Source organism: Camellia sinensis, chromosome 5 (genome assembly GCF_055761805.1).
Source record: "Camellia sinensis isolate YWXY chromosome 5, ASM5576180v1, whole genome shotgun sequence".
NCBI lineage: Eukaryota > Viridiplantae > Streptophyta > Magnoliopsida > Ericales > Theaceae > Camellia > Camellia sinensis.
Window position 1 is genome coordinate 63,000,927 of NC_138965.1, and position 27,551 is coordinate 63,028,477.

Genomic DNA, 27,551 nt, shown 5'->3' on the forward strand with positions numbered 1-27,551 from the left:
TCTACTTTCCTCTTTGAGCGTTCATGATAGGAGAGAATGGTGGTTTTCCATTGCATTTATTAAGTTTTGTCCAAATGTGCTCGAAATCGTCAAGCCATCAAATTGTGCTTATTGGTGGTTTTGGACTTGAAATTGCTCTTCTCTTGAGTTCCCCATGACATAGAAGTGCAGAAGGGATAAACAGAACCTAAAAGGGCTCTGTCTGCACTGTTCTTATCTCAGAGCACAAAAACAGTTTTGACATAAAATTAGGGCACAATGGGCTCTTTTTGGACCTAGTCGGATCTCATTTCTACTTCGTATCTCAACTTGATAGAATGTTTGGGTTTGGTAGGCCTATTTTTTAATCGATTTCGGTGATTCGAATCGTTCACTTTTTAGGATTCATTGAGTAGAATATTCATGTAAAAAATTAAAATGATTAGACATTAATAACTACATGTTTGAATCATATTTATTTTTAAAAATGGATAATAAATATAATTTCAAGAATAGCCATTTATTTTTTGTAATATAAATGTGATTTAGACATATAGCTATCGATATCCGATCGTCTTGATTTTTTGCATGAATATTCTATTCAACGAGTTATAAAAAGTGAATGGTTCGAATCACCAAAATTGATCCCAATATTGACCTATCAAGCCCAAATGCTCTCTCAAGTTGAGATGGTCAACATGAGAGAAGCCCAACCCATTCATTTTAACTTTCTTATCTCCTTAATTCTGACGCCTCCTTTCTCTCTCTCTCTCTCTCTCTCTCTCCACTCAAACGTCTCTAGCTCTTTTCCTTTCTCACCTACCCACCAGCTCATCTTCCTCACCCCCTTCTCTTTCTCTTTTCAGAAACAAATCCATCCATCTCTTACTCCCCCTCATCTTTTTTTTTTCTTTTTTTTTTTTGAAACAGATCCATCCATTTCTCTTTCTCTCTCTCTCTCTCTCTCTCTCTCTCTCTCTCTCTTCTACCCACCCTCTTTCTATCGATGATGTGATAGTGGTGGTGGATAAGCGCAAAAATAACAATGGTGGGGACGATGAGCGATGGTAGGAGTGGTGGTTGCGACTTCAATGAGCAATGGCAACAACATTAATCAACAGTGGCAATCCCTCTCTCGCTTTTTCCCTAATTTTCTCTCGTCAAGTCTAATTCTAATTGTAAGAAATGCATGTATATGTTTATATATGAGTGTTAAGTTTGTTAATTTGAATTTTTAATTCCATTTTTGTAATATATTTTTCCGTTCTCATCGGTTCTTCGAAATCGACCAAACCGATTGCTAAACTATTTTTTTTTATTTAGTCCATTTTGAACCCTAGTTCAGTCGATGATGGTTGACTAATTCCCTAACTCAAAGGTGTCAATTCAGCTTCCTAGCCATTGGGAAACCGAACTGAACTGACTCGTAGACACCCCTAACTACTATAGTAAGTCATTGAGCAATGACGAAGCAATTATCATGACTACTTTTTTTTACCCATCTGAGTGTATGGCACTAGAGTAAATAGAAGTATTTTCAGACCCATATTCATCTAAAAAGTATAATTAATTAATTAAACTACTAAAAAAAATTTACAAAAAATAAATAAAAAGTTGAGCAAAAATTTGTGTGCATTTTTCATTTATTTTTAATGATTTTTTTTCATACTTTTTTTTTATTTTTATTTTACTTTTTATACGTATGTAATTTTGATGCATCTAACAAGTAAATAAATATATAAAAAATAATATAAAAAAAACAGAGAATAAAATATTACAAAAATGATCTTTTTTTTAAATAAATAAATCATACTCGCATAACAAAAAAAATTATTTTATTAATAAATAAATCATTAAATCAATTAATAATTTTAATGATATAAAAACCTATCTTTCAATTAACAATTTTGATAATTTTATTACTACTTAGGAGAATAATTAGATATTTTATTTTATTTTATTTTTTTGTTTATTTTGTTGACTTAAAAATTCTAACAACGGGTAGTTATAATTTTCAGAACAATAAGGGACAATTCATATTTTAAACAAATTTTAAGGGTTTGTTTGTAATTTATCGAAAAACAAAAGATTCATATTTACTAAGACTTTTTGCATTATTACAAAAAATAGAAAATAATAAAAATAAAAATAAACATTCATCCAAATTAGTCTAACTAGCTAAAGTGAAAGGGCAAAATAGGAGAGCAAAATACAAGCATTGAAAGATGAATTTTCCAAAATACCCCTCGAAACAATCTCCCAAAAAAATAATAGACCAATCACAGGCAAAATGAGAAGCCATACTAAACTTGGATAGTCTCTTATTAGTATAGATATATGGTGAAAAATAACTGTGACAAATATATGAACATCGCCGGGGGGGGGGGGGGAGGTTGGGGTTTGGGGGAAATGATCAATTTTCTTTATGTTTTCAATACTTTAAAAAATAAATTATGAGAAACATCCATTACCACAATTTATGTTGCATACAAATCAACATGACAAGGATTTTCCTATAATTAGAGCATCTCCAAGCCATTGGAGTTACTATTGTCAAATTATGGCAACAGTGTATAGAAAGCCACCTCCAATGGTAAGTTTTAGTAGCTGCTATCTTTGAGAAATGCCAAAACTTGTGTCAAACATGGCATAAGCTTTGTCAGCTGCCAAGTCAGCTTCAACCAACTGTTTCCCCTCCCTCCCTTCCTCCTTTTCTCATCATTCTTTCCAAACATCGAAGCAAAATTCACCCAAAAATCACCAAAAACTAAAAATATAAGCAAAATTTCTAGAATAAAAAAATAAAATTGAACAATTTCAAGCAAGCAAACAAAATTTCAAACAGAAGAAAACAAGTAAAATTTCAATTTCGGCAATTTCAAGCAAAAAAAATTAAAAATTAAAAATTTAAAAAAAAAATTAAATTGAACAACACAGTGAAGTCAAAAAAAATACCTGACAGAAATGGTCTTCAATAGGGTTGATCTTCTTCGTGTTCTTTGGATGCTCTTGATTAGGGTTTCGAGTTAGGGCTTCGATCATTTGAGATCGACAGTTTAGAACGGAGGGAGAGAGAGAGAGAGATCGAAGAGGAAGAAGGTGAGAGATATGGAGTATTGATGGAGAAGAAGGTAGGAGATCAAAGAAGGATTCGAAAGGTTTGAGGGTTGGAGATCGGCGGTGGAAATTGGTGGTTCTGTTGGTTCTGTTGGTAGTGGTTCCTTTCACTGTGGTTGTGGTTATGGTGATAAAGAAAGTGAGAGACAGATGAAGAAGAGCATTAGAGAACAGAGGACATTTGAGGTTTGAGGATTGGAGATCAGCGATGGTTGAGGGTGGTAGTTGTGGTAATGAAGAAGATGAGACACAGAGAGAGAGAGTGAGTGAGAAAATCTACAATCGGTGAGACAGAGAGATGGGTAGAGAGAGACAGAGCAGAGTTGGGAGTAGAGATAAGTAGAGAGAAAGCAAAGATGGGTACTTTCTGGAATCAAGAGAGACAAAGTGAGAGAGATAAAAGAGACGGAGAGATAAAGAAATAAGAGAGATAAGAGAGAAAGATCAATCTGGACCATGGGATTGTTTAATCCCACAGTGCTCTTTTGTCATTGGAATACACAAATTGAGCAACGGCTCTTTTTTCTCCCTCAAATTGAGAAATGTTTGAAACAATTGGTTTTTAACGATTATAATTTAAACGAATAAAAAAAACCATCATATTTTTACTCCCTGTAAAACTAAACCAATCTCAATTTGAATATACATTATCTTCAATCTACAATTTTTTTTTTTTTTTTTTTTTTTTTGCTTTTTTATTTTCACACAATAAGTATAGAAGGTTCATCGAAAACAAAGAGAGAAAAACCATTCACCGTTCAAAAAGATGTTGCAATTTATAGAGCTTGGTGTTACATTACTAAAGACCCAATTGTTGGGAATTCATTTTTGGGAAAGAATTTTTGAAAATTATTACTCACTGCAGAATGATCACTCAAGAACACAAATGTCTATCTCATCTCGATGGGGTGTAATCATGAAATATTGCAACAAATTCATGAGTATTGGCACAAGTCAAAAATCTACACCCAAGTAGTATGTCTCAAGTTGATATAGTAAAATTTCATCTTCATTTATTATGTTAATTTTTTTTATTTTGTCTCATATAAAAATTAACTAATTAATTAATTTAATATTTTATTGATACAGATACCTCAAGCAAAATTTTTATACCATCAATATGAAAACAAATATTTTGCTTTTGAATATTGTTGGCCAATCTTGCAAAACAATATTAGGTTCCGACAAACGCAGTGAAGTCAAAGATACATACACCGTATTTTCCTAATTTAACCCCCTAATATGGATAACTGCATTTCTCTTGAAGACGACAACAATCCAAATGTTGGTAACAATCCAACTATTTGTAATAATCCAATCGGTGAGGGTAGTGTCTCTACAAAAGGTAAAAGGCTTATGGGTAAGAAATTTGCAAAAGAATTGCTTCGGAAAAGTGAAACTGTTCAAGCTGAAATCCACAAATATAACAATTTGTTAGAGACATTTAACCAACACCTTACTGAGAAGGAAATAAAAAAAGTTGAAAGGGAAGAAAAAAGGATTCAATCATTGCAGAAGATAAAAGAACTAGAGATCAAAAAGAAAGAACAATTGTAGGACATGAGAGAGCTTGAGATCAAAAATGAAGAACGTTTGATAATAATCACGGACATTTTTCATTTGAACCCTCAGACGAAAGCATATAACATAATGCGCAAAAATAAAATTTTCACCAAGTGGTCGACACATGTCAGCAACCCAAATTACTATTTTCCCCTGTCTCTTGATGAATAATTACGGGAAAATATATTTTTTAATTTTGCAATGTCATTTATTTTTCAATATAATTTTGAGTATTTTATATTTAAATTTACAGGTGAATTATATTTAATTTATTTTGGAAATTTTTTAATTTTTTATATTTTTCTAGTCGGGTAGAATGTAAGTAAATATATAATTTTTTTTTTTTTACAAACAATTGAAAAAAGGTTACAGAGGACAAAAAATAAACACAAAAAAAATAAAAATAAAAATAAAAAAATAAATACTAATAAACTTATATCCAAATAACACTTACAAACTTAGAGGGAAAGTTTATTGAAATTTGCCAAAATAACATGCGACCATTAGAGCACCATTTCTGTAATTTAACAAAATAACATTATTCATTGCCAAATTATAGCAATGACTGCTATTTTAACAAACACCATTAAAGATACTCTAATCCATTGTCCAAATAGTAACCATTTGGTAGGTAGGGCATCTTTAGCTTTCCAAGTTGTGTTTTTATCAATCACACAAACGTTCTCTTACCACGAATACATTCTAAAAATGTAGTCATCAACTAAGTCTCTAATGCTACACTTACCACACTTTTCCTATTCATTAGCACATTTCAATCAACTCAATTTACTGGCATCTACACCGAAATGTGCATAAGTGGCTTCCAAATTGTGAAACAACATCCACTAGACCTCCGTAACCCGCCACTGCTGTAACCTGTACAAAAAAAAGTTCAACATGAGATGCTCAGTTGAGCAATAATATGTGGCTCATAAGCAGTTGACTTTATTTACTTTTTTCATACTATACGATATTGAGTCGAGCAAAAACCAGTAAGTTGGAACAGCAATGACTAGTCTTAACTTTGTGTGAGTGTAATAGGTTTGGTAATTTTTTGTTGTTGCTATTAGAGAAGTGCTTTCGCAGCATCTTTACTGCCGAAATACCTTTATTATTTCTTCACTGACAAAAAATTTTTTGATGATGAACCTCTGGACATCGAAGTGCTTTAAAGTTGTCGCAAAACACACCATAAACCACTTCCAAACTAAAGACCCCACAAAGCAGGGCCTTTGTTTCACAGATTCACCTCTCCCCTCCCAGTCTGTTTTTTTCGGTTTGTTTAGTTTTAACCCTAGGTCATGCAAGCCCAATTTTCATTTCAACAATATTAATACAAGTGGAAATATTACTAGTGACAATTGACCAGCGACCAGCAAGGGTTATCTGTGAAAAAGCCAACACTACAAAAGAAATAATAACAATCGGGTCAATTGATCAGCATAAAAGCAGAAAGTCAAAGCAGAACATACACCCGCTGGATGAAGAGAAATGGAAAATGCTGATTGAGGTGCGCATTGTATCCGTGAAAGAATAGCCCCATTCATATCATATCGAGTGAGTAATGGTTCTGCTCCAACTGCCAATATCTGAGAAGATAAAACATTATTAGGAAAAAAAGAAGGCTGGAAAACTAATCATGCATAAAAGATATAAATAAAATCATACAACCGAATAATTGATAGTTCAATCACATCATATTCAAAAGAAGTTACAGGTTTAAATAAAATTGTAATGCACATCATGTAAGTGGTTTTAGGAACAAGGATCGAAAACACTGGAAAAGCAGAGAAAGATATGGGTTAAAGTATCAATTGGCTTAAAACTGGTAAAGAATAGAAAAAAGGGAAAGGAATAAGCAAGCATAGCATGAAGAACCTGCCATACGGTATTTAATAATTATTTAGAAGAGAAATGTCCAAGAACTAAGAGCCAAGACAACTAAGGTTCAATAGATCAACTTTCCTCAGAAGTGCTTATTCTTCTTATATTTAAATAAGGAAAAGGTGGTGGGGGTGGGAAAGAGTGGTGTGGGCAAGCTGAAAATCTTCCTATGAAACCGTAGAATTAAATTCTAGGACTTGCAAATTCTCAGATGAGTGAAAACATATATCATACAATGAACTTATGCAGTATTTAATAATATTTAGAAGAGAAATGTCCTAGAACTAATATAGCCAAGACAAATGAGGTTCAATAGATCAACCTAAGGGTAAAATTGTAACATCCACCATTCAAAATCAACAATTTATGTAACGGCACAGGTACAGTTATATTACACAAACACAGACATTTAGAACAGAATTCGTGAACTTACAAATTCTTGCATGAGTTTAATAAGTGAATTTGATATCACCTAAACTCTTATGTCGGCAGTATTTTAGTGAGACCTTGTCCCCCATATATATTAACCTTTCAAAATTAATTAAACATTAATGGGATTTAGACAAATGACAAGAAAAGGAAGAACTTACTTGATTATCATCAAATGAAATATCTTGGATAGAAGCATGAGTGGATATCCTCGAAATGCACTCACGAGCAGGAAGATTCCAAACAGACAAAGTCTGGCCATTGCCACAAGCCTATAGGTAATCAAGTAGATTACAGTCTAAGCCACATCAAAATAGCAGGAGAATAATTATTTTTTTATTTTTTTTTCTTTGGTACGGTAGGGCTATATTGCCATACCATAAATTTATGTTACAGTTACTCTGGCCCCTGGGTATAACATATATACACCCACAATATACATAGATCAATTATCAAGCATCACAAAGTTGAGGCTTAAAATATTAATGATAAAACAATAAACTACACAAAGTACAAATATTTACAACTGACGCATTAGTAAATATGCTTGAGCAAATATGCATTGCATGAAATACATCAGAGAGAATCAAGATCTTGACATTTACATTGTAGTTAGCAAAAAAACTACTAATTTTGTAATATTAAACAGAAATAAAAGTAGTCTATATGCTATCCAATGAGAAAATTAGCCATTATAATTGCATTTTCTAGCACATAAATGCTATAATTAAGAGAAATATTTTTGACATGTATAAATTTTTATTTCCAAAACATGAAAATTGGTTGTTATAATTATTAATATTATATGTATTTTCGAGTATGTAAATGCTGTAATTAAGAGGAACATTTTTGACATCATATTGAGTTTCAAGTTTTGAATTTCCAAAACATGCCCTGAATAACATCAGATGAGGACCCAAAACATTCAAATACTTGGTATTTTACTTCCCTTTAACCAACATAGAGTGCATCAGACGTGTGTTAAAACCAGGCTAAAAAATATCTAAACTTGAACTCAATTAGACACGTGTGTGAGGTATAAACCTATTAGTAAAGGATCCACCTTATACACTAATCCAAAGTAGTGTTCCATCTATTACTTCTAAATTTCAGGTGAGTGAAAGGAAAACCATAACGGGAGCTGGATTAAGATGCACCAATCACAACCTTCACAATAAAAATGGCTGGAAACTCCGTTCAAAAAAGTGAATAAATGCTACATCCTTCCACAAAGTGTCAATCATCTAAAATTAGGATTCATTTCTTTTAGGGTGATATGCACAAGTGTTATAAGACTCATAACCAAAGAACCAAAATAACCCCCTAGTCTGTCAAACAACATCACTTCCACATCCATGAAAAACCTTCTTCAGCGACTTAAACCAAGCTTTCAAATGTCACAAACAGATTTCCATGAACAAGAACAAGTTATTTCACCCCCCTCCCCCGGCCATTAGAATGCCATAAATTCACATATCGTCATCACTCTTTTAAGCACAACAAAGGTAATTCAAAAATTAGTAGTAAGAGGTTCACAACATACAAGTAAGAATTAAGGTGTTTATGGATACTTTACCCATTACAAGCCAAATAGATTCATTTTACCCAAAAAAACCTTTAAAATTATGACAAACACAAGATGACAAGCAACTGATCAACCATATATCTTCATTGCATGAACTTACCAACCAGCTCTCACTTGCATCAAGAGCAATGCAACTGACAAATGGAAAGAACTCTTTCAACTTCTTATCCTTCCCTGGGTCAATTACTTGAATACACTTTCCACTTTTGCAATCTACAGAAAACCATATATTACATGCCATAAAGTACAGTCAAGTGTAGTTAAACGATAAAAAAACAACCGCGTAGATTAGTGGGTTGCAGCAAAAATTAGAGCAAACAAGATAGACATCTTCTCAAGTTAGCTTCTGGCCTAGTATCCTTGTAATACATAAAATTTACCCCATATTCGTGCTGTCCCATCTTCTGATCCAGTTATAATCTGAAAACAGAAAAGGTAACCAAAACAAATAGAACAAATCAAATAGGAATACTATTTTAATGCAGCATCCAGGATTTACATGAGGTGACGCAGCCCAGCCTCCAAGCAACAAAACATACAGGCATTGAGACAGACTATATGCTATTTTCCAGGAACATAAATTCATCCACACATTTAGAAGCTTAGAAAAACTAAAACATCCAAAAAAAAATTTGAAGTTCCTTTGAATTGCTTTACTAAAATCAGTCTATGTGTTGGGGAGGATGGGTTTTGGGGATAGATGGAGATGGTGGATTCGGTTTTGCATTTCTACTATTCGGATGTCGGTTATGGTGAATGGCATGCCTAAAGGTTTTTTCCCGACATATAGGGGTCTTCGGCAGGGCAATCCTTTGTCTCTGTTATTGTTTATTTTGGTTATGGAGGCTTTGAGCTGTTTATTGGTTAGAGCAGTTCAAGGGGGTTTGTTGATAGGCTTTTGAGGTAGGGAGGGTGCCAGTGGACAGTGTGGTGGTGTCTCATCTATTTTATACCGACAACGTTCTTATTTTTTGTGGGACAGATGCGGCTCAGATTGGGTACTTGAGATGTGTTCTGTTGTGTTTTGAGGCAATTTCAAGGCTTACGGTGAATCTAGCAAAATCTAAGATGATTCCAGTGAGCAAGGTAGGGCTATTATTGATCTTCGCAGCTATTTTGGGATGTAAGGTGGCTACTTTACCAGTTTCTTACTTGGGCTTACCATTGGGAGCTACCTTTAAGGCAACAAGGGTGTGGGATGGGGTGATGGATCGAGTGCAGCAGCGTTTGGCGGGTTGGAAGCGTTAGTACTTGTTGAAAGGGGAGTGGGTTACTTTGGTGAAGAGTGTGCTTGTGAGTATTCCGAATTATTTTATGTCTATGCATGCGATCCCTATGGCAGTTGCTAAGAGGATAGAGAAATTGGAGAGGGACTTCTTATGGGGAGCGGGGGAGGAGGCTTTTCATTATCATCTAGTAGCGTGGGATCGGGTTTGTGTTCCTAAGGAGAATGGTGGATTGGGGGTTCGGAGTTTGGTTACGTTTAATTTGGCCCTCTTGGGAAAATGGTAGTGACGGTTTGTGGGGGAAAGGGAGAGGTTGTGGAGGAGGGTGGTGGTGGCTAAGTATGATTTGGGGAAGGAGGAATGGTGCACAGATCGGGTGCGGGAGTCGCATGGCCAGAGTTTATGGAAGGGGATGTGGTTAGGGCACTGGGAGTACTGGAAATGAATTCGCTTCAAGGTTAGGGTGGGGGATCGGGTTCTATTTTGGCATGATAGATGGTGTGGCGAGGTCACTTTAGATGAGATGTTTCCTTTGATTTTCCGTATTGCTATTGATCCGGAAGCGATGATGGCATCTTATGGGTTTGGTCAAGGGCAGGTGATTGTTTGGAACATCCAGTTGCGGCGTGAGATTCAGGATTGGGAGATGGGTAAACTGGTTAATCTTCTAGGATTTTTATATAGGATGCGACGGGGGACCTGGGGAGGATACTTTGGTGTGGGCTTGTCCGAAGTCCAAGGGGATTTTCTCTGTGGCTTCGTATTATTGTGAGCTTGTGGGAGGGGCAGCGATTTTGTTTGCTTGGAAGAGTGTATGGGTGACAGGGCCTCCGTCCAAGGTTGCTTTCTTTGTTTCGGCAGTGACTTTAAGACGTATTTTGACTATTAATAATTTGATTCGGCATCGTCACATTCTGGTCAATTGGTGTTGTATGTGTTGTAGAGATGTAGAGTCGGTGGATCATTTGCCCATCCATTGCTCCGTTGCGTCTCGGCTTAGGTTTCTTATTGTTGGGTTGTTTGGGTTGGGTTGGGTTTGGGTTCAATTGGGTACGATTCGGAGGTTCTCATGAGTTGGAGGGGACGAGAGTTAGATGGGACGGCGGAAGAGGTGGATGATTGCATCTCAGTATTTGATGTGGCTGATTTGGTTGGAGCGCAGTCGACGTACTTTCCAGGGGTGCCTTGGTTGGAGAGTAGGCTCCTTCTAGTTCTTCATAGTTGAGTTATAGTTTCGGTGGATCCGGATGTGTTGGCTTTTGTTATATTTTGTGGATGAGATGACTGCTTAGTTTTTGGTACTTTTGGCCTTTTGAGGGCTCTATTTTTGTATTCTTTCTTTGCATCACCTTGATGCTTTTTAATAATATCTTATTATTTATTTATCAAAAAAAAAAATATATATCAGTCTATGGCACCAACTAATCAATTAAAACACCACAACAGCACATTGGATACCTGATCTGTCCAAATGAGTGACAGCTTTCCATCTATCTGCAGATTAGGCAGATTGAAAGTGGCAACTCAACAGTTGACAAACTGCAATATTGATTTTGTGGTACATTCATCTTCTCTACCCATAAGTTTTTATCCCAAGTGGCCTACTCAGACATTTTCTTGATAATCTTCTAAAAAAATGTTTATCATGCTGCAGAGGATAGTCACACTCTCCTCACCACAAAGCAACCAGGAAACAAAAGACTTGTGGGCTTTTCTTTTCTATTTTTTGTTGAAAAATTAATAACAATAATTGCATTATCTTATTTACCATTTATATGATATACATGTACGTATGTTATACATATACATTGATAGATGCATATGAATACCAATTCTGGTCATAATGCAGAGAAATATGATTTTCTAAAGTCCGCTGTTCTCACTCTGGTAACCTAGAATAGCGCCTTCATGTGAAATAATACAACAAAAACATAGTAAGAGAGACGAAAAAAAAGAAAGAAAGAAAGAATATAAGACAAAAAAAAAAAACAAACAAACAAACAAAAACAAACAAACAAACAAAAACAAAAAAACACATCAGTTGACATGGTTCACAATAAGGAACGTAGAGGAAGAAGATCAGGGCTAAGACAAAAGGAGAAAACTGGACCTGATTGCCAGAATTACGGGCAACAATACAATGCAAGTAGTCTGAGTGCCCCTTAAAAACCATTTTGATTTCACTTTTCTCCTGAAAATTTTCAGTATACACATTGAATCAAAGCATTTGTCATAAAAATAAATAAATAAATAAATAAAAAGGAAATAAAAAATAACAAAAAGAAGGAAAGGGCAGCAAGGGAAAGTACCAAGAACATATATAAAGCATTCTAAAGTAAAACAAAACCATAGAAGTTCTTGTAAGCAAATATGAGTAGGCAATATTTTCACCTTGAGTAAATACATACCACATCCCAGCAATACGCACAAGAATCACCAGCAGCCGCAAAAATGGATCCACCCTATTGTAGGAGACAGAAAAAGAGAGGAAAAAGCTCACTATCAGTTGACTCACATACTTCGTAATTCAAGAGTTCGATCAATCACATGGTTGATGCCAGGAAATCAAACAATCATGACAAGACTATCACATGCAAACTTTGAAAAAAGGAAGATTATACATGCAAAAGAAAAGCCAGGAGCAAGACTAATTTTTCATATGTTTTAATATAAACATAAATTACTATGAGCCACAGAAACCACGAAAACGCAACCCATTACTTATCACAAAATAAATAAATAAATTATGTGGCACCAACGCAAATAAGTAGCATTAGAATATATATATATATATATCTTGGAAACCTGATTATCAACAGCAATGGAATTGTTCTCTGGGATCGGAGAAAGAGCACTCCACGGCCCTCTGTAAGAAAACAGAAAGATATGAAATGAATTTTAAGGTAATAAATGGAGTGAACTTAATATTAAGCAAATGAACACACACAAATTGGCAACAGCAACTGAAAAACACAGTCACTCTTTAGCAGATAAAGCATATAAAAAGAGAGGTAAGAATAGCAGAAAAAGCAAACACTTCCAAGCATGACTTAGAATTATCCAACCATCAATTTAGTATATAAAATTTCAATTTTATTGCAAAGATACTTGCATTGTTAATAGATCATTAACAATCGGTACACAAAGCGTTGTTTAGTTCTGATGTGGAAACAAATACATACTCCTGATGGAGATGTGAGCTTGCAGTCACATTACAACAGAACCCCAAGGAATGCATTGCATTACCCACCCTTCCAGCATCTAGACACAAAATCATGGCTATAAATGGTTGTATATGATAAGGCACCTTCAGATATGCAATGCAATTTAACTTTGTCAGAGTTTGTGCATGTATGAACAAGAACTATGAGCTGCCCATTGGTAATTTTAGATATATGATTACATAACAATAATAAATTGGAGTAACTAAAGAGAAAGAGGACAATAAACACATCTTTTGCTCATTTTGGGAAGTATGTTCCTTAAGTAAGAATGCAACTAGTCACTGGTTAGAAAAAAAAGTTACCACCAACAATAAGGTGTCCTAAGTTATATAGCTTCACCATTACGTTACAACAAAATAGTATTTCAGTTTAGCAGAATTGAGTTTCTTCCACATAGTTGTGCAATTTTTTGCCATGGCCGTAAAAGTTAACAGGACTGCCTGTGATGGGTTTACACTAGAACTAACATGCAACAAGTGAGGCAAGCACAAATGACAACCCCCCTAGGAAGTGTGGGCATGGATATGAATACGAGCTGATACGGATATTGCAATACGACAAAACCTAAAAAAGAAGATACTAGTACGGCCATAATTTGTTAGTAAATTGTTTATTTATATAATTTTAGTATTGTATTATACAAAAGCTAAAAAGAATGGTGAGAAACCAATCCTTTAAGAAGTAGGTATAAGTTTAAGAGCTAAAGGACAACACTTTACTTTTTTTTCTAAATAGGTCCTATGAATTTTTCATTTTAATATCAAGTCTAAACTGTTTTTGTTGCCATAATAATATTTTTGTTTCATATTTAAATGTGTTATATGCAGAAGTGTTATAGACAAGTTTACTTGCTTGTTTAATTGTTTGAAATCCAATTTTAGTATCCATCATCCAATCTAAATAAGACCTAAGAACATCATTCATTAGCCATATAAGGATTGTAGGAGTGCCACCATCGGCAAACGACCCATCCCCTTATCCCTCTGCATATCCTCATAATTTACGTGATGTAACAATTTCTTGTTCATTCTTACTAATTAAAGAAGCACTATTTTGAAAGGTGCGCACACAAAGCGCACCTAAGGCATGCGCCTCAAGCTCAGGCGCAAGGCACACACCTTATGTGTTTCATTTAAATTTTTGCCTCCAGTCTTATTTTTTGTTGGGGATTTAGTCAAAACCCCCCCATAATAAATTTCAATGCATCAAGGACAAACACAAAAAGTTTTCCTTGAAAAGGCCAACAAATATCACTATTATCAAAATATTAAACTTTAAAATAATATAACTTTTGATGTAGATGTCGGTTTTTAATAAAATTAATATTTTAAAAATTCTCTCATCAAGATCTATCAAATAAGATCCATGTTGAATATGAAATTTTTTAAAATATATATATATATATTACCGTTGAAATTGATGTAAACAGTAACAGTAGCAGTAACATGTTACTCTGTTTGACGGTAACATGTTACTCTGGCAATATTGTCCAACAAAGAAAATATATATATATATATTATTAACTTTGTCCTTACTCAATTATCTGTTTTCTCCTTAGGGGGTTTATGAAGAAAAATAAATTAGACTATCTTTTTCGCTAAACAAAGGTCCAATGAAGGGGCTTTGACCAAATTTCCCTTTTTGTTTTGTAGCTATAGGGAATGACAACCTCTTCAATATAAAATGCAAAACACATGCTTTGAACTCTAATTTCATATCAAAAAAAGCCTTAGGCATTGAGCAAAAATTCTGGGATTGCAAGATATATGACATTGGGATTCCTTTCAATGTAGTGATTTATGATAGTTTTTAGGGCAATGATTGAAGCTATCGGGCAATTTGATCCCAGTTTAAAACCACCGAGTTACCATTTGGTGTGAGTTCTTTATCTTTAAAAAAATAAAAAATAAAAGAAGGTGAATAATGTCAACTGTGGAGCACGGATACTTCAAATAGGGTGACGTATCCGTATCGGATACCGATACTTGTTGGCTACTCGCGGACCCGTATCGGATATTTCTTAATTAATTTTTCATTAATTTTGGAATATCAGATACTTAATTTTGAAGTATCGGATGCTCTTAAGTCATGTATTACTTGTTTTACGAAATTAGAATTGTGGTATTTCTTACATAATATTATAATATAATATAATTGTAAGAATAAATATAAGAATATTTTTTTAATATTTTGTTTAGTTTTTTGATGAGAAGAACATAGTGAGTTAAATAATAGAATTTGTCAAATTAATGTATCCTAATTGTTTCATATATAACTACATAAAAAGTAAAGATTAACCAAAGAATATAACAATAGTAAAATTAAATAGCAATAAATAAATGAACAAGTAAACTTGAATATAATATTTTTTACTAGTGTTAAGGGAAAAGACAAAGACAAGTTGTTGATTATTTTATGATTGTAATATAAACATAAACAAAATACTTGCTAGATCTATTGAAAATTTAAAAGGTAAACAAGCAACTAGCTTAATTTAACACATAATTCTTTAAGGTTAGTATGTTGCATTATAAATTATATTATGATTTCTCAGCATTATTTAGCTTATGTGTAACTCATTACTAATAATTTTAAAAAATACATTTTTCACAAACATATCCTAGCCGTACCCATATCCTATTTTTTTAAGTTTTATTGTATCGCCGTATCCATATCATATTGTATTCGTATCTATGCTTCCTAAAATGTCAATAAATTGATGAAGTAACAATGAGTACTGGGCAAAGTATGCATGTTCTATAATGTGGGTGAACGGATAGAAGAAATATTGGTTTTTATTGGATGTAAATATAATGGTTTATGACTTTTGTTGGATATTATGTTTGTGATTTTTAGAAGGTTTAAAATTATTTTTAAGGACTTTCTGGAATGTTGGATGCTATTTTTATTGTTTTTGAAAAGTTGAATGTTGTTTTATGATTTTTGCAATTCTAGTAATATTTGTTTATACTGAAAACATTGCCTATATTAAAATTTTGCTTATCTTCTACAACTTGTGCCTCGCTTTGGTGAGGCACGCGCCTTGCTCTCCAGGAGATCTTAGCGCCTCGATGCGCCTAGAGCTTTTTAAACACCATTAAAAAAGTATGAATTGGATATGCAATACATGTATTATGACACATTTATAAAGGAAAATTCTATTTGAACACCATCATATATCTCAGTACGCATCATCTTCTAAGTTCACACCTAATTTGAATTTTTGGTTTTTACTCAATTCACACCATTAAATAATACCAAAATACTATCTTCTTCCCCAATTTCAAACCCTAACCCTACCCCCACTACCCGTTCCACCACTAGAGCCCCCTTTCCTCTTCCTTCCTTCCTTCCTTCTTCTTCTTCTACTACAAACCTCAGATCTAGAAACCAAATCTCTCTCTCTTTCTCTCCCTCCACAGGGTGGGGGTTGCGGGGTAGTGCATCGTGGGAGTGGGGGGTTGAAATGATGGTGGTCGTGTTGGTAGGGGTTGGGATAGAGGTGATTGCAAGGGCGAGGTGTGGTGGGGTAGTGGGGTTAGGAGGGCTATGATGGGGGTTGGGGGGCTGCAATGGTAGCTGAGGAGGGTTGTGGTAGTGGTAGCTAGGAACGGTAAGTAGAGGTGGGGGCTGGGAGGTGGAGGCCGGTGGTGATGGTGGGGTGGCTGGTGGCGTATCTTGAGAAATTAGGGTTTATAATTTCGTCCAAAAAAGTAATGTACTTGAGGAACAAAAATGTAATTAAAAATAATAGAGAGATGGTGTATACTAAGATGACCAGTGGTGTGCAAACATAATTTCCCTTTACAAGGATATATCAATTCAATAAATTCTGAAAAAGTAGAATACAAATTTAATCTCACCATTTTCTTCTTCTCTAAGGGGTAAACAAAGTATTGAAAAGTTATTCGCATATATATCCTAACAAATATACTCTAATGCTATGCAAGAATTATTATCATCTCAATTTCATAATAGTTCAAATACGTGACCTAAAGTATCTGATACTCTACGAAGCATGGACATGGATACGGATACGGATACGGATGCGGACACAAGGCACGGAGATTTTAAAAAAATGGAGACACGGCCACAACGGAGACATGGCAATAAAATATGTTTTTATATATTTTTATTTGCTATCTAGATTAATATTACATTCACAAACAATTAATATTAACAAAAACTAACTCTAATTCTTTTTCCTTTTTTCTTTTTCTTTTTATTTATTAAAAAAAAAACACTTTTAAATTAACACTTACAGTTTATATCTTTCTTTTTTTTTTTTTTATGGATGATCTATTAAGTATTAAATATAAGAAAAAATAATAAACATTCGACATTCAGCATTTATCAAAAGCACTAAATAAAATAGGGGAAACAAGACAACTTGGCATGTCCCTAGTGTGTCCCCGAAGTATCTGCTAAAAATAAATTAATTAAAAAAGAGGACACACCATGTGGTGTGTCCCATACGTGCCCCCGAAGTGTCTGCGTGTCCCCGAAGTGTCCATGTGTCCGACATGGATACAGCACTAGTTTTGAAGTGTCAATGCTTCATAGCCATTAAAGAAAGTTATCAAGTATTGGATAAGTTTAAGAAGTATCAAATGCGTATCCACAGTCATGCATATTTCAAGTTCAAGATAACTAACTTATGTTGAGGATTCACCAAGTCAAGTACTGGCTTCAAATGGCCTCCTGCAAACATAAAAATAAATCACAAATGAAACATATAAAAAAAAACCCATATTCAACATTGATCAAAAAAAGTACCATATCACTTCGAAATTAAATCAAACCACAATTTAAACTAGCAACATATCATTTCCAATTGAGCAAACAATTCTAATCATAATGATTGGAACAGTCAAAATGGATAATGTACCTTGATCTAAGTTCGATGTCAACCAAAACGGACACAGATATACCAATCTGACCTAAATGATCAGCCATGCAAGATGGTGGGAGGAGTAATAAGTATCAGGCAAGAAACGCAAATATTTCTAAGTTTTTCTACTCTCTTCAATTCCTCAAAAAAAGCATATGTCAAGATGAAGAAACCTTCAGATAGAAACACACTGTTACTTTGCAAACAATATGGTACAAGTAAAACAAAGATGTTTTGGGGAAGATGTTAAAGCCTCATGCCCATCAAATCTCTATATTTGTAAAGACAGTCCCTGATAATGACAGAATAAAATCCCTATGTTGTGATATCTGCCCAGATCAATAATCAATCATTAGTCTTCCTCAAGCTCTAAGGTAACCAATAAGAGGAGGTTTGTATGCAACTAACATCAAATTCAAAATCATGTAGAATGAAATACGAAGGTTTTTCTTTTTTCTTTCTCCCAAAACCACATAATTAGGATCTGTTTGATAACCATTACGTTTACAGTGTTCTATTTATATTTATAAAAATTTAAAAACCTACCATATAAACTTGTTTGGTAAATTTTTGTGTTTATAAATTGAAGGTCTCAGTTATTAAATTTGGCCTAAAAAATGCAAACTCACAAATCTTTTTACGTTAGTTTATAAACGTAAAACAAAATTGAAGAAACACGGAGGAACAGTAATTCCCATATGCACGTGTTTTGACCCAGGTTCAAATATGTTTAGAAGCCATTTGCAATTAATTATATACATTACCCTTAACTTCAACGGTAATATTCATAGAATATCTCTCTTTTCATCTCTATGGCTTTGTTTGTTTTTATTTCATGGGTGATAGGATTGGATTGGTAATTCAGTAAGTCCCAAAAAAAGCATGTTTGGCTGGAGAAAAAATATGACTAATACTTTGTTTGGATTGAGTGATTTGGTGAGAAATGAAGAGAAAAATATAATTTTTTATTTTTTATGTTTGGTTTATAAGTCAAGTAAAAAATGATATGAAATGATGAAAAATAGAAGTCTCTTATTTTAAAGGTTTCATTTTCACCAAAAATAGTGAGATTTAGTGAGAAACAACCTAATTGGTTGTATAGTTTTTTCATATATATTTTTTTATTTTTTTATTTTTTTTTTTTAGATTGGCGAATGTCAGCGGTTAGTTGTTAGAGTAGTACCTCAGGAGAGTTGAGACTCACACCCATCCACCATGCAAGAAAATCTTGCCCTCCCATTCCACTCCTAAGAGTGGAACCCAACACCTCCCCCCCTTAGGAAAGACTTGGTAGCCAAAGGGCTAGAGCCCCTTGGTTAATTGGTTGTATAGTTTTCATAATACTGAGATTATCTATTAAAATACAAAGGAAGAAAAATAAATCCCATCTATATTCTTATATATCACATACTTTGCTTCATTACTCATCTAATTATAGTAGTTAGAAAATACAATCATTTTCTTTCTTTTCTTTTCTTATCTAGATGAGAGACCATAATCATTTCTTTTCTATTCTTACATAAATAATAAAAATTAAATATGTACATTTTAGGCCTTAACAAACATGCTTTTTGGTTTTTGTTTTTAAAAAATTTCAAACATTTTGTTCAAACCAAACGAGTTTATGGTTTTTGTTTTTATGAAAATAAACAAAAATCAGTTTATAATTATTTTTTAAATATAAACAAAAAATGTAAACATTACCAAATGCCACCTTGAAGTTTAAACCTATTTCTAAAACCTTTTCCTTTCTTGAATTTAAACCTGAAATTGAGTTCAGAAACTTGAGTAAATGTTTACATCACAAGAAACAATGTGATTCGCTTTCCACGTGATTTGGTTCATAAGCTCAATGAGGCAAACAATATGACAGCTGGATGAATGTAATAGCTAAAAAGGTACAAATCCTGATGAACAACAAGACATAATAATATCAAATCATATTTGTGGGCTATAATACAACTTTTGGGAGTCACAAAATAGTGTTCATACAGATACAGTGCATATGCCAAAATGACGTATAAATTGGATGTCTGACAGGGCACCTTTTTCTGATCTATTGTGTTTTTTGGAGTTTATATATAAGGTATAAATTCGAGAAACTAAAAAAATGGAAACCAAAAAAAATCTCAAATAATTTCCATGAGACGTGGTTTGAAAGACCTTTTACACTTTAATTACCTTGCCAAGGAATATGCTCCTCTGGTTTTGAGATTTCCTTCCACCTCCACCCTCGAATCCGGCCATCATCACCACAGCTACATGGTATATCAAAGGTAAGAAAGATTTTACATTTTAATATATTCATCTTGTCTAGATAAATTTACAGATAACAATCAGTTATATAACAGTAACACGCGTAAATTGTTCTCTCTTATGTCTCAATTATCATTTGAACCTGACAAGATAAACTCAAAACGGGAGAAGATGGAGGGCATAACTTTTGGCAAAAAAAAAAAAGGCTATTTCTAAAGAGCTACGAAGCTACTTCTGAAGAGCATGTGCAGTCAATTAGCAAGGCTATAGACAAGCCTAGTCGTATGATCAAACTTGAATATTAAGCATAGCTTGCAATTACTAACCAAAACTAAGCTTTGGTCAACCATTCTCATGAAAAATTAAAGTTCATCCCATTGAAACAATATGACCCCCATAAAATCCATATCAAGAAGAGTTAAAAATGCCAGCAAAATATAATAGTGAGAAAAACAATAGTAAACTTTGGGAGTTTTGGCCACTAACTATTGTTTAGGAATTTAATTTTCATTAAAAAACATACAAATACAATGTCAGCCACTCTTAAGTTAGAACCTACCCGGATAATAAGAGAGTGTTAACGAACGTCTCTGCTGCATGAGTGTTCATGTGGATATTTTGAAACGTAAATCGTCTTGGAGGTTTCTACTAACATTTTTATACTCGATGATGAAGTATGGGCTCTTCTAAAATTAAATGAATGTGATCAACTTGTTTCAAAAGGAAATCAAAAAATGATTCACTTAGAAAGTCTCCAACCCTTACTAGGCAAGTAGTACAGTACAAATACAGACTATAACTCCAGCCTACTGCTCCACACAGAGTAAGGATTCAGCAATTTCTCTTGCCGGAGATCTATTCCTCCTCCTCTGCATTGGCAGGATCTGGGGTTCCCTCCGCTTGTCTTGAAATCAAACTTAAATTTGAGTAAGAAGCCAATAAAATCCCCTCCAATCTTTTACCAAATTGAGTTTCACTCAAATCAAGGAAACACAGTTCCTTCCCTCAAATTTCTATCCAATCACAACTTGACACATTACCCAAATTTCCCACTATTCTCTCCTTTTCTCCACCTCCTAGCATCTACACAAAACTTGACACTTCGGCAATTTTCTCAAACTTCTACTCAATTTGGGTAAAAGTATGAGTAAGGGTTGGAGATGGCCTTATACATATACACAATACAAACATATGCATACATAGACACCCATGTAAAAGAGAATCACTATATATATAGAATATGTGTTTGAGCTAGAAAGAGAGGTGTTGTGGTAAAATCAGACCTCAACAACAAAGAATCTTCGCCGTTGCCGTAAAATTTGACATCATAAGCAGGTCCATCATGCCCTTGAAGAAAGCACTGAGGTTCAGCCTGCAACAAACTACACACAAGAAATTCCACCAAACACAGTGAATCACAACCAATCCTAATCAAACCCAATAATAAGTAAACAAAAATCAAACATATAATTATCAAATGCACTTACTTCTGAACCCTACCATTACCAAAACCTAAACCCAATGGCTGCAACTCAAAAAAAACAAAAACATCAAAATCAACATAAACATTTATATATACATATATATATATATAGAGAGAGAGAGAGAGAGGGAGAAAGAGGTTACGGGAGAGGAGAGGAGAGAGGAGATGGAGTAAGAGGCGAGGGAGCCGTCGCTGGAGGCGGCGACGATGAGGTCGGGGGGGTTAGGGGAGAGAGAGGGTGGGAAGGAGGTTCGGAAGACGGTTCGGCATTGGGTTTGGCGGTCCTGCAATATGGTGTTTCTGTAAGCGTCTTCGTCCCAGTTCCGGCAGTCTATCCCCAATTCCATTTTCACTTTCATTTTCATCTCAGGAAAACATTCAAGCTACATGCCTGTGTTTGTCTGTGCAGCTAAACGACGTCGTTTATAAGGCAGACATTCTACACATCTTGCTGGACTTGCAACGACACCCTTCATTTTACAAAGGGTAAATTACATTGACACCCCCTAGGTTTATATTTATTACAATTCTTCTCTCATCTTTGGGAAATTACATCCCTCTTCGTGAGGCTTAAAGTTTTATTACAAATTGCTCCCTGAGGTTTAAAGTTTCATAACAATTTGCCCTCACCGTAATAATTATCATACATAAAATTAAATTAACAATGAAGGTCGGTGTAATTTCCCAAATGTAAGGGAAAAACTGTAATAAACATAAATCTCAAGGGGTGTTAGTGTAATTTACCCTTTTACAAAAGTAAAAATAAAAAAATAAGAAAAAAGAACAAATACGGCTATTACGGAAAAAAATCATAACATTTGACCATTGTTAACAAATAAATTTTTAATTTTTAATTTCACCGATGAGAAATTTAGTCAAAATCCTCTATGCCCGGCATGTTATTGTATAAAAAACAGTTCAAAATATTTTTACTTCTTAAGCAAAAGGTGTGTTCTTCATAAAAGACAGACAAATAGATTTTTATATTTCTTTGGACAATTTTACCCTATCATATATCTATATAGTAAGATAAAAAGTTTTTTGAAAATATCCTACACACATTTGTCCTATTAGGACATTTGGACGGTTCAGATCTGAAAAATCTAGAAATTCCCTAGATATTGATTTGTGATTATGTAACAATTTTAAGGAATATATAACAATCCCAATCAAAACAAATCAACACAACGATTTTAACATGGAAAAATCACAATTGGACACCTCCAACTGTGATTAAAAAATCACGGGCAACAGCCACAAAATAATCCACTAAGAAGATTTAAAGGAATTACACAGGTATACTCTCAATTACCTAGCGAATCCACGCCTAATTGAACCAACCTCTATGTGCCTCTTCCAACCCCGTCTTCACCTCGGAATTGTCTTTACAATGAGCCACTCCAGAATCCACCAAAGCTTCAGGTTCGAATTCTTCAGAATCCACCGAAGAACAACTTTCTCTCTCTCTCTCTTGTGTATAACAAACAAAACCTTTGATGTACTCTCTTTAAACCATGAGTTGAATACTCAATAAAACATCAAAGAAAACTAACAAAATATCCCCAGATATAAACCTTAAGAACCAAAAAGAAGATCTGGGGGAATTAAATAGTTTTGGAAGAAAACCAACTATTTATAGAAAATCCAAAAGTAATCCTAGTTTTGGAAGAAAATCAACTTCTTAAAGAAATCGTTGTCAAACGGGATTGCCAATAATAAAACTTAACAATCTCCCCATTTGGCAATACCGTGACAAAACACACCTAACAAATAAAATCCTAATCACCCCAACCCATTACAACCAACAAACACAAACTTCTTTCTCAAGATTAAGATCTGCAAAACAGCTATTAGTGCCACAATCTCCAAAACAACTATTAGTCTCACAAGAGTATATGAAAAAGCAATAAACATATGGCTAGATTATCTTGAAGCATTTGAAGCATGAGATAGAAAACATGAATAGATGCGACTTAGAGATTTTAAGAACATGTAATATGAAAACCTGAAAACTTTAAGAACATGTAGCATGAAAACTTGAAAACTAAGACACATACTCCCCTTTTTTTGTCACGAATTGACAAAGGAAGCGCAATCAACTAAAGCCATATCATAAACCACACAAGCTATGATATGATGATGTAAATATCATGAGCATGCAAGAAGGAAATATTAAGCAAACAGTGCATAGCAACATGCAAAACAACTAAAGCCAATCTCCTTTACCAAACAAAACAAAGTGTTCATGCTAACAAACTCTTGTAATGATAAACCAAACTCCCCCTTACTAAAAACAATGAACAAGAAGAAAACGACAAAAAATAATATGGTGAAGCAAGTAAGAAATCTCATATTTGTACCTTAAAACACACAAGATTATCCAAGAAGCACAATTACTAGTAAACACGATGTGCACAGTCTGTAGAATATTCCTCATGAAAGAAAGTGATGCATTATGTGAAAAGCATAGATCCCATGAGAAAAGTGTGTGTGTGACTCTTGAAGTTCGACAAACATTAGATTCAATCCTAGTAGTGATATGAAAGCTGGACCTCTGGCAAGAGAATTTAAGCACAACAAAGGAAAGTCAAACCACTAGGAATCAATGGGTATTTGATGAGTAAAGGCGGAGGCTCCCCCTCAATCAATGAATCTTTTCTCTTTTCACACATTTTTTTCTTTTCTTTCTTTTGCACATTTTTTTCTTTTCTTTCTTGTGCGCATTTTTTTCTTTTATTTCTTGTGCATATTTTTTTTCCTTTCTTTTGCATATTTTTTCTTCTACTATTTCTTTTTCTTTTTCTTTTTCTTTTGCACACTCATTGGCAGCTGACACGCTCAAGAGTATGGAAACTGAACCAGAGAAGCATGGATATAATAAGGATGGCCTGGTTGGTGACTCTGAGGTAGCCTTTTCCTCATGGCTAGACTGTAAAGAATTGAGAGAAAAGTCGTGGAGGTGCAAAAAGATGGAAGGTGGTTAAGAGCCTCAACATCACCCATGATATGCTAGTATAGGTCAATTCCTCTAGAAACGCAAAAGATCAATGACAGAAGTCCATAGAGAAAAAATAATCACTAAGGCGGAAAACTTCAAAATTTGCTAATCCAAGAATGTGTACAGAATGAGACATACTAATCAAAAAACACACACTCTAAAACGAGTAATGACCACAGAAAGCACACATATATTAACATGTAATGGATATTCTTATCAAATCCAATATGCACCAAGGACCACTCAAAAATTTCAAGCTTGCAAAACCATATTAAGAAAATCTTTTTGGGTTTTTTATTTTTTTTTCAAAAATAAAGCAAGACAAAAAAACGAACAAGCACACATTTTATTTTTATTTTTTTTTCATTAAAAACAACACACAAAAACCCAAAAGCTAAAACAAATAAACAAATTAACACAAGTCAAGTTTTCTCACCCAAACTGCTTTAGTACGAACAAAGTTGTGAGAATTGCAGTTCTTGGGTGGTGTCTTGACGTTGTGGTTCGTTTCCCCTGCAATGGAAACCCGTCTCGACTTGGCTTCCAACTTCCAATTTTTAGGTCTAGGCAAATACACTCTCCCATGCAACTTATAACAATAAGGGCGAATATGACCATGCATACCACAATGATGACAAACAAAAACAGGGTGTACCTTCTTTTCTTTTACTTTACCAACTCTAGGAAGTTTGAGAAGTCCATCCTTATGTTGAATTTTTTGTTCTTCCTTTCCTTGAGTTCTTGTATCATGAGATGTTGATACACTCTGTTTTTGCTCTTTCTTACCACCAAAGCCAATGACACTCTTGTCAGAACAGATTTATTGAGACCCAATGATATTGTCCAAAGTCTTTGATCCTTTGTTCCAAAGACCAATGATAACCATGGCACACTTGAGTTCTTCCTCTTTCTTCATCATTAGTTCTTCCAAAGCAACTTGAGACATCTCGAGAGTTTCAATTTTTTCTTCATATGTTGCATAAATTTGTTGTAGCTCGTTCCTCTCTGTCTCACAAGTCAAGAGTTTTGCACAAAGAGCTTGTCGATCATTAGAAATCTTGATGACTTCAATCCTAGCCTCGGAAACCTCCTCATTTAGTTTGACATTCTCACTTTCACATGCTGTGAGTTTCATAGTGAGTTTGTCATTCAATTTGGATAGCTTAAGAGATTCCTTATACAACTTTTCATAAGCTTGCTCAAGCTCTTCATCATCACTTCTCGAGGATTCATCATCAGTGGCATTCTCAACTAGGCTCTTCGGATACTCTGTTCGTCCTTTAGTTTCAGAAGCCACCATGAAAGCAAGGAATTGTTTATGTCCCTCTTCGCCTTGATCTTCATTGTCACTTTCATCTTCATCAGATTCTGATTCATTATCCCAAGTGATGGCGATGGCTTTCTTCTTCCTCAAACGAGTAGGGCATTCCGAAACAAAGTGGCCAAATCCTTGGCATTCATAGCATTGGAGTCTTTCAGAGTTTCCTTGTATCTTTCCTTTCTCCTTCTTGGCTATAGAATTAATTTTGAGTTTATCTTTGCCTTTAGATTTATGAGTATGAGTAGATTCCAAAAGATTAGGATTCTTTTTCAAAAAAGATTTTTTAAATTGTTTAACAAAAGCAGCCGTAATCTTGGAATCTATCTCATAATCCTCATCAGAATCCTCTCTAACTTTATGAGCACTACTAAAAGCAATATCTTTTTGTTTCTTTTTTAAATTCCTATGTGCCTCATAAGTTTGAAGATTTCCAACCAACTGATCCAACTTGAGGTTGTCAACATCTTGAGCCTCCTCAATAGCCGTAACTTTTGGTTGGAACCGATCGGGCAAGTATCTCAAAATTTTTCCCACAACTTTGGATTCTGGTATTTTTTCACCTAAATTGAAGCTGGAATTTACAATGTCACTAAACTTCGCATAAAATTCATCAAATGTCTCACTATCTTTCATTGAAAGGTTTTTGAAACTAGACGTGAGCCTTTGAAGTTTTGAGCGTTTAACAGAAGGAGTGCCCTCATGAATAGTTTGTAAGATATCCCAAGCCTCTTTTGTGACTTCACAATTGCAAATACAACTAAACTCTTTAGGTGTGACAACACAAAAGAGAGAATTGATAGCTTTACTATTCCAGCTACTATTTTGGTAATCAATTGTGTCTCACTTTTCAATTGGTTTGCGGAAAGTTACTCCATCAACGGTAATTGTTGGTTTGGTCCACCCATTCATGACAGATTGCTAAGCTTTTTCATTTATAGATTTCAAAAACGATCTCATCCGAGCTTTCCAAAAAGAATAATTGCATTCGTCAAGTAGGGGTGATCGAACCATAGAATTTCCCTCACGAATTGAATCCATTATCACAAATCAAACAAGATCTCGCTCAAAAGTTTTAAAAAACGAATGAGCAACCCGTTCTGATACCAATTGAAAAATCTAGAAATCCCCGAGATATTAATTTGTGATTATATAACAATTTTAAGCAGTATATAACAATCCCAATCAAACAATCAAAACAAATCAACACAATGATTTTAACGTGGAAAAACCACAATTGGACACCTCCAACTGTGATTAAAAAATCACGGGCAACAGCAACAAAACAATCCACTAAGAAGATTTAAATGAATTACACAGGTATACTCTCAATTACCTAGCGAATCCACGCTTAATTGAACCAATCTCTATGTGCCTCTTCCAACTCCGTCTTCACCTCGGAATTGTCTTTACGATGAGCCACTCCAGAATCCACTGAAGCTTCAGGCTCAAATTATTCAGAATCCACCGAAGAACAACTTTCTCTCTCTTGTGTATAACAAACAAAACCTTTGATGTACTCTCTTTAAACCATGAGTTGAATACTCAATAAAACATCAAAGAAAACTAACAAAATATCCCCAGATATAAACCTCAAG

General features: G+C 34.2%; 1 protein-coding gene across 1 annotated transcript; it reads right to left on the minus strand.

Annotated features, from left to right (window-relative positions):
* Positions 1-5,063: 5,063 nt before the first annotated feature.
* DWA1 (DWD (DDB1-binding WD40 protein) hypersensitive to ABA 1) lies at positions 5,064-22,031 on the minus strand. Its single transcript, XM_082869005.1, has 13 exons — positions 21,781-22,031; positions 21,642-21,679; positions 21,438-21,536; positions 20,080-20,156; positions 17,663-17,708; positions 12,589-12,649; positions 12,192-12,245; positions 11,894-11,974; positions 8,938-8,977; positions 8,658-8,770; positions 7,134-7,244; positions 6,132-6,248; positions 5,064-5,535 (listed from the first exon to the last, which is right to left on the minus strand). Exons 1-13 carry the CDS (start codon positions 22,000-22,002, stop codon positions 5,446-5,448), a joined length of 1,149 nt encoding a protein of 382 aa, XP_082725131.1. The 5' UTR covers positions 22,003-22,031; the 3' UTR covers positions 5,064-5,445.
* Between the last annotated feature and the right edge of the window lie 5,520 nt (positions 22,032-27,551).

Excerpts from the sequence above, each read along its gene's own strand:
- DWA1 (XM_082869005.1), bottom strand. The coding sequence starts at position 22,002 with ATGAAAATGAAAGTGAAAATGGAATTGGGGATAGACTGCCGGAACTGG. Across the intron at positions 20,157-21,437 it reads GAAGATTCTTTGTTGTTGAG|CTGTGGTGATGATGGCCGGA; the intron begins GTCTGATTTTAC and ends TATACCATGTAG. Across the intron at positions 12,650-17,662 it reads TTGGTGAATCCTCAACATAA|AGGGCCGTGGAGTGCTCTTT; the intron begins GTTAGTTATCTT and ends GTTTTCTTACAG.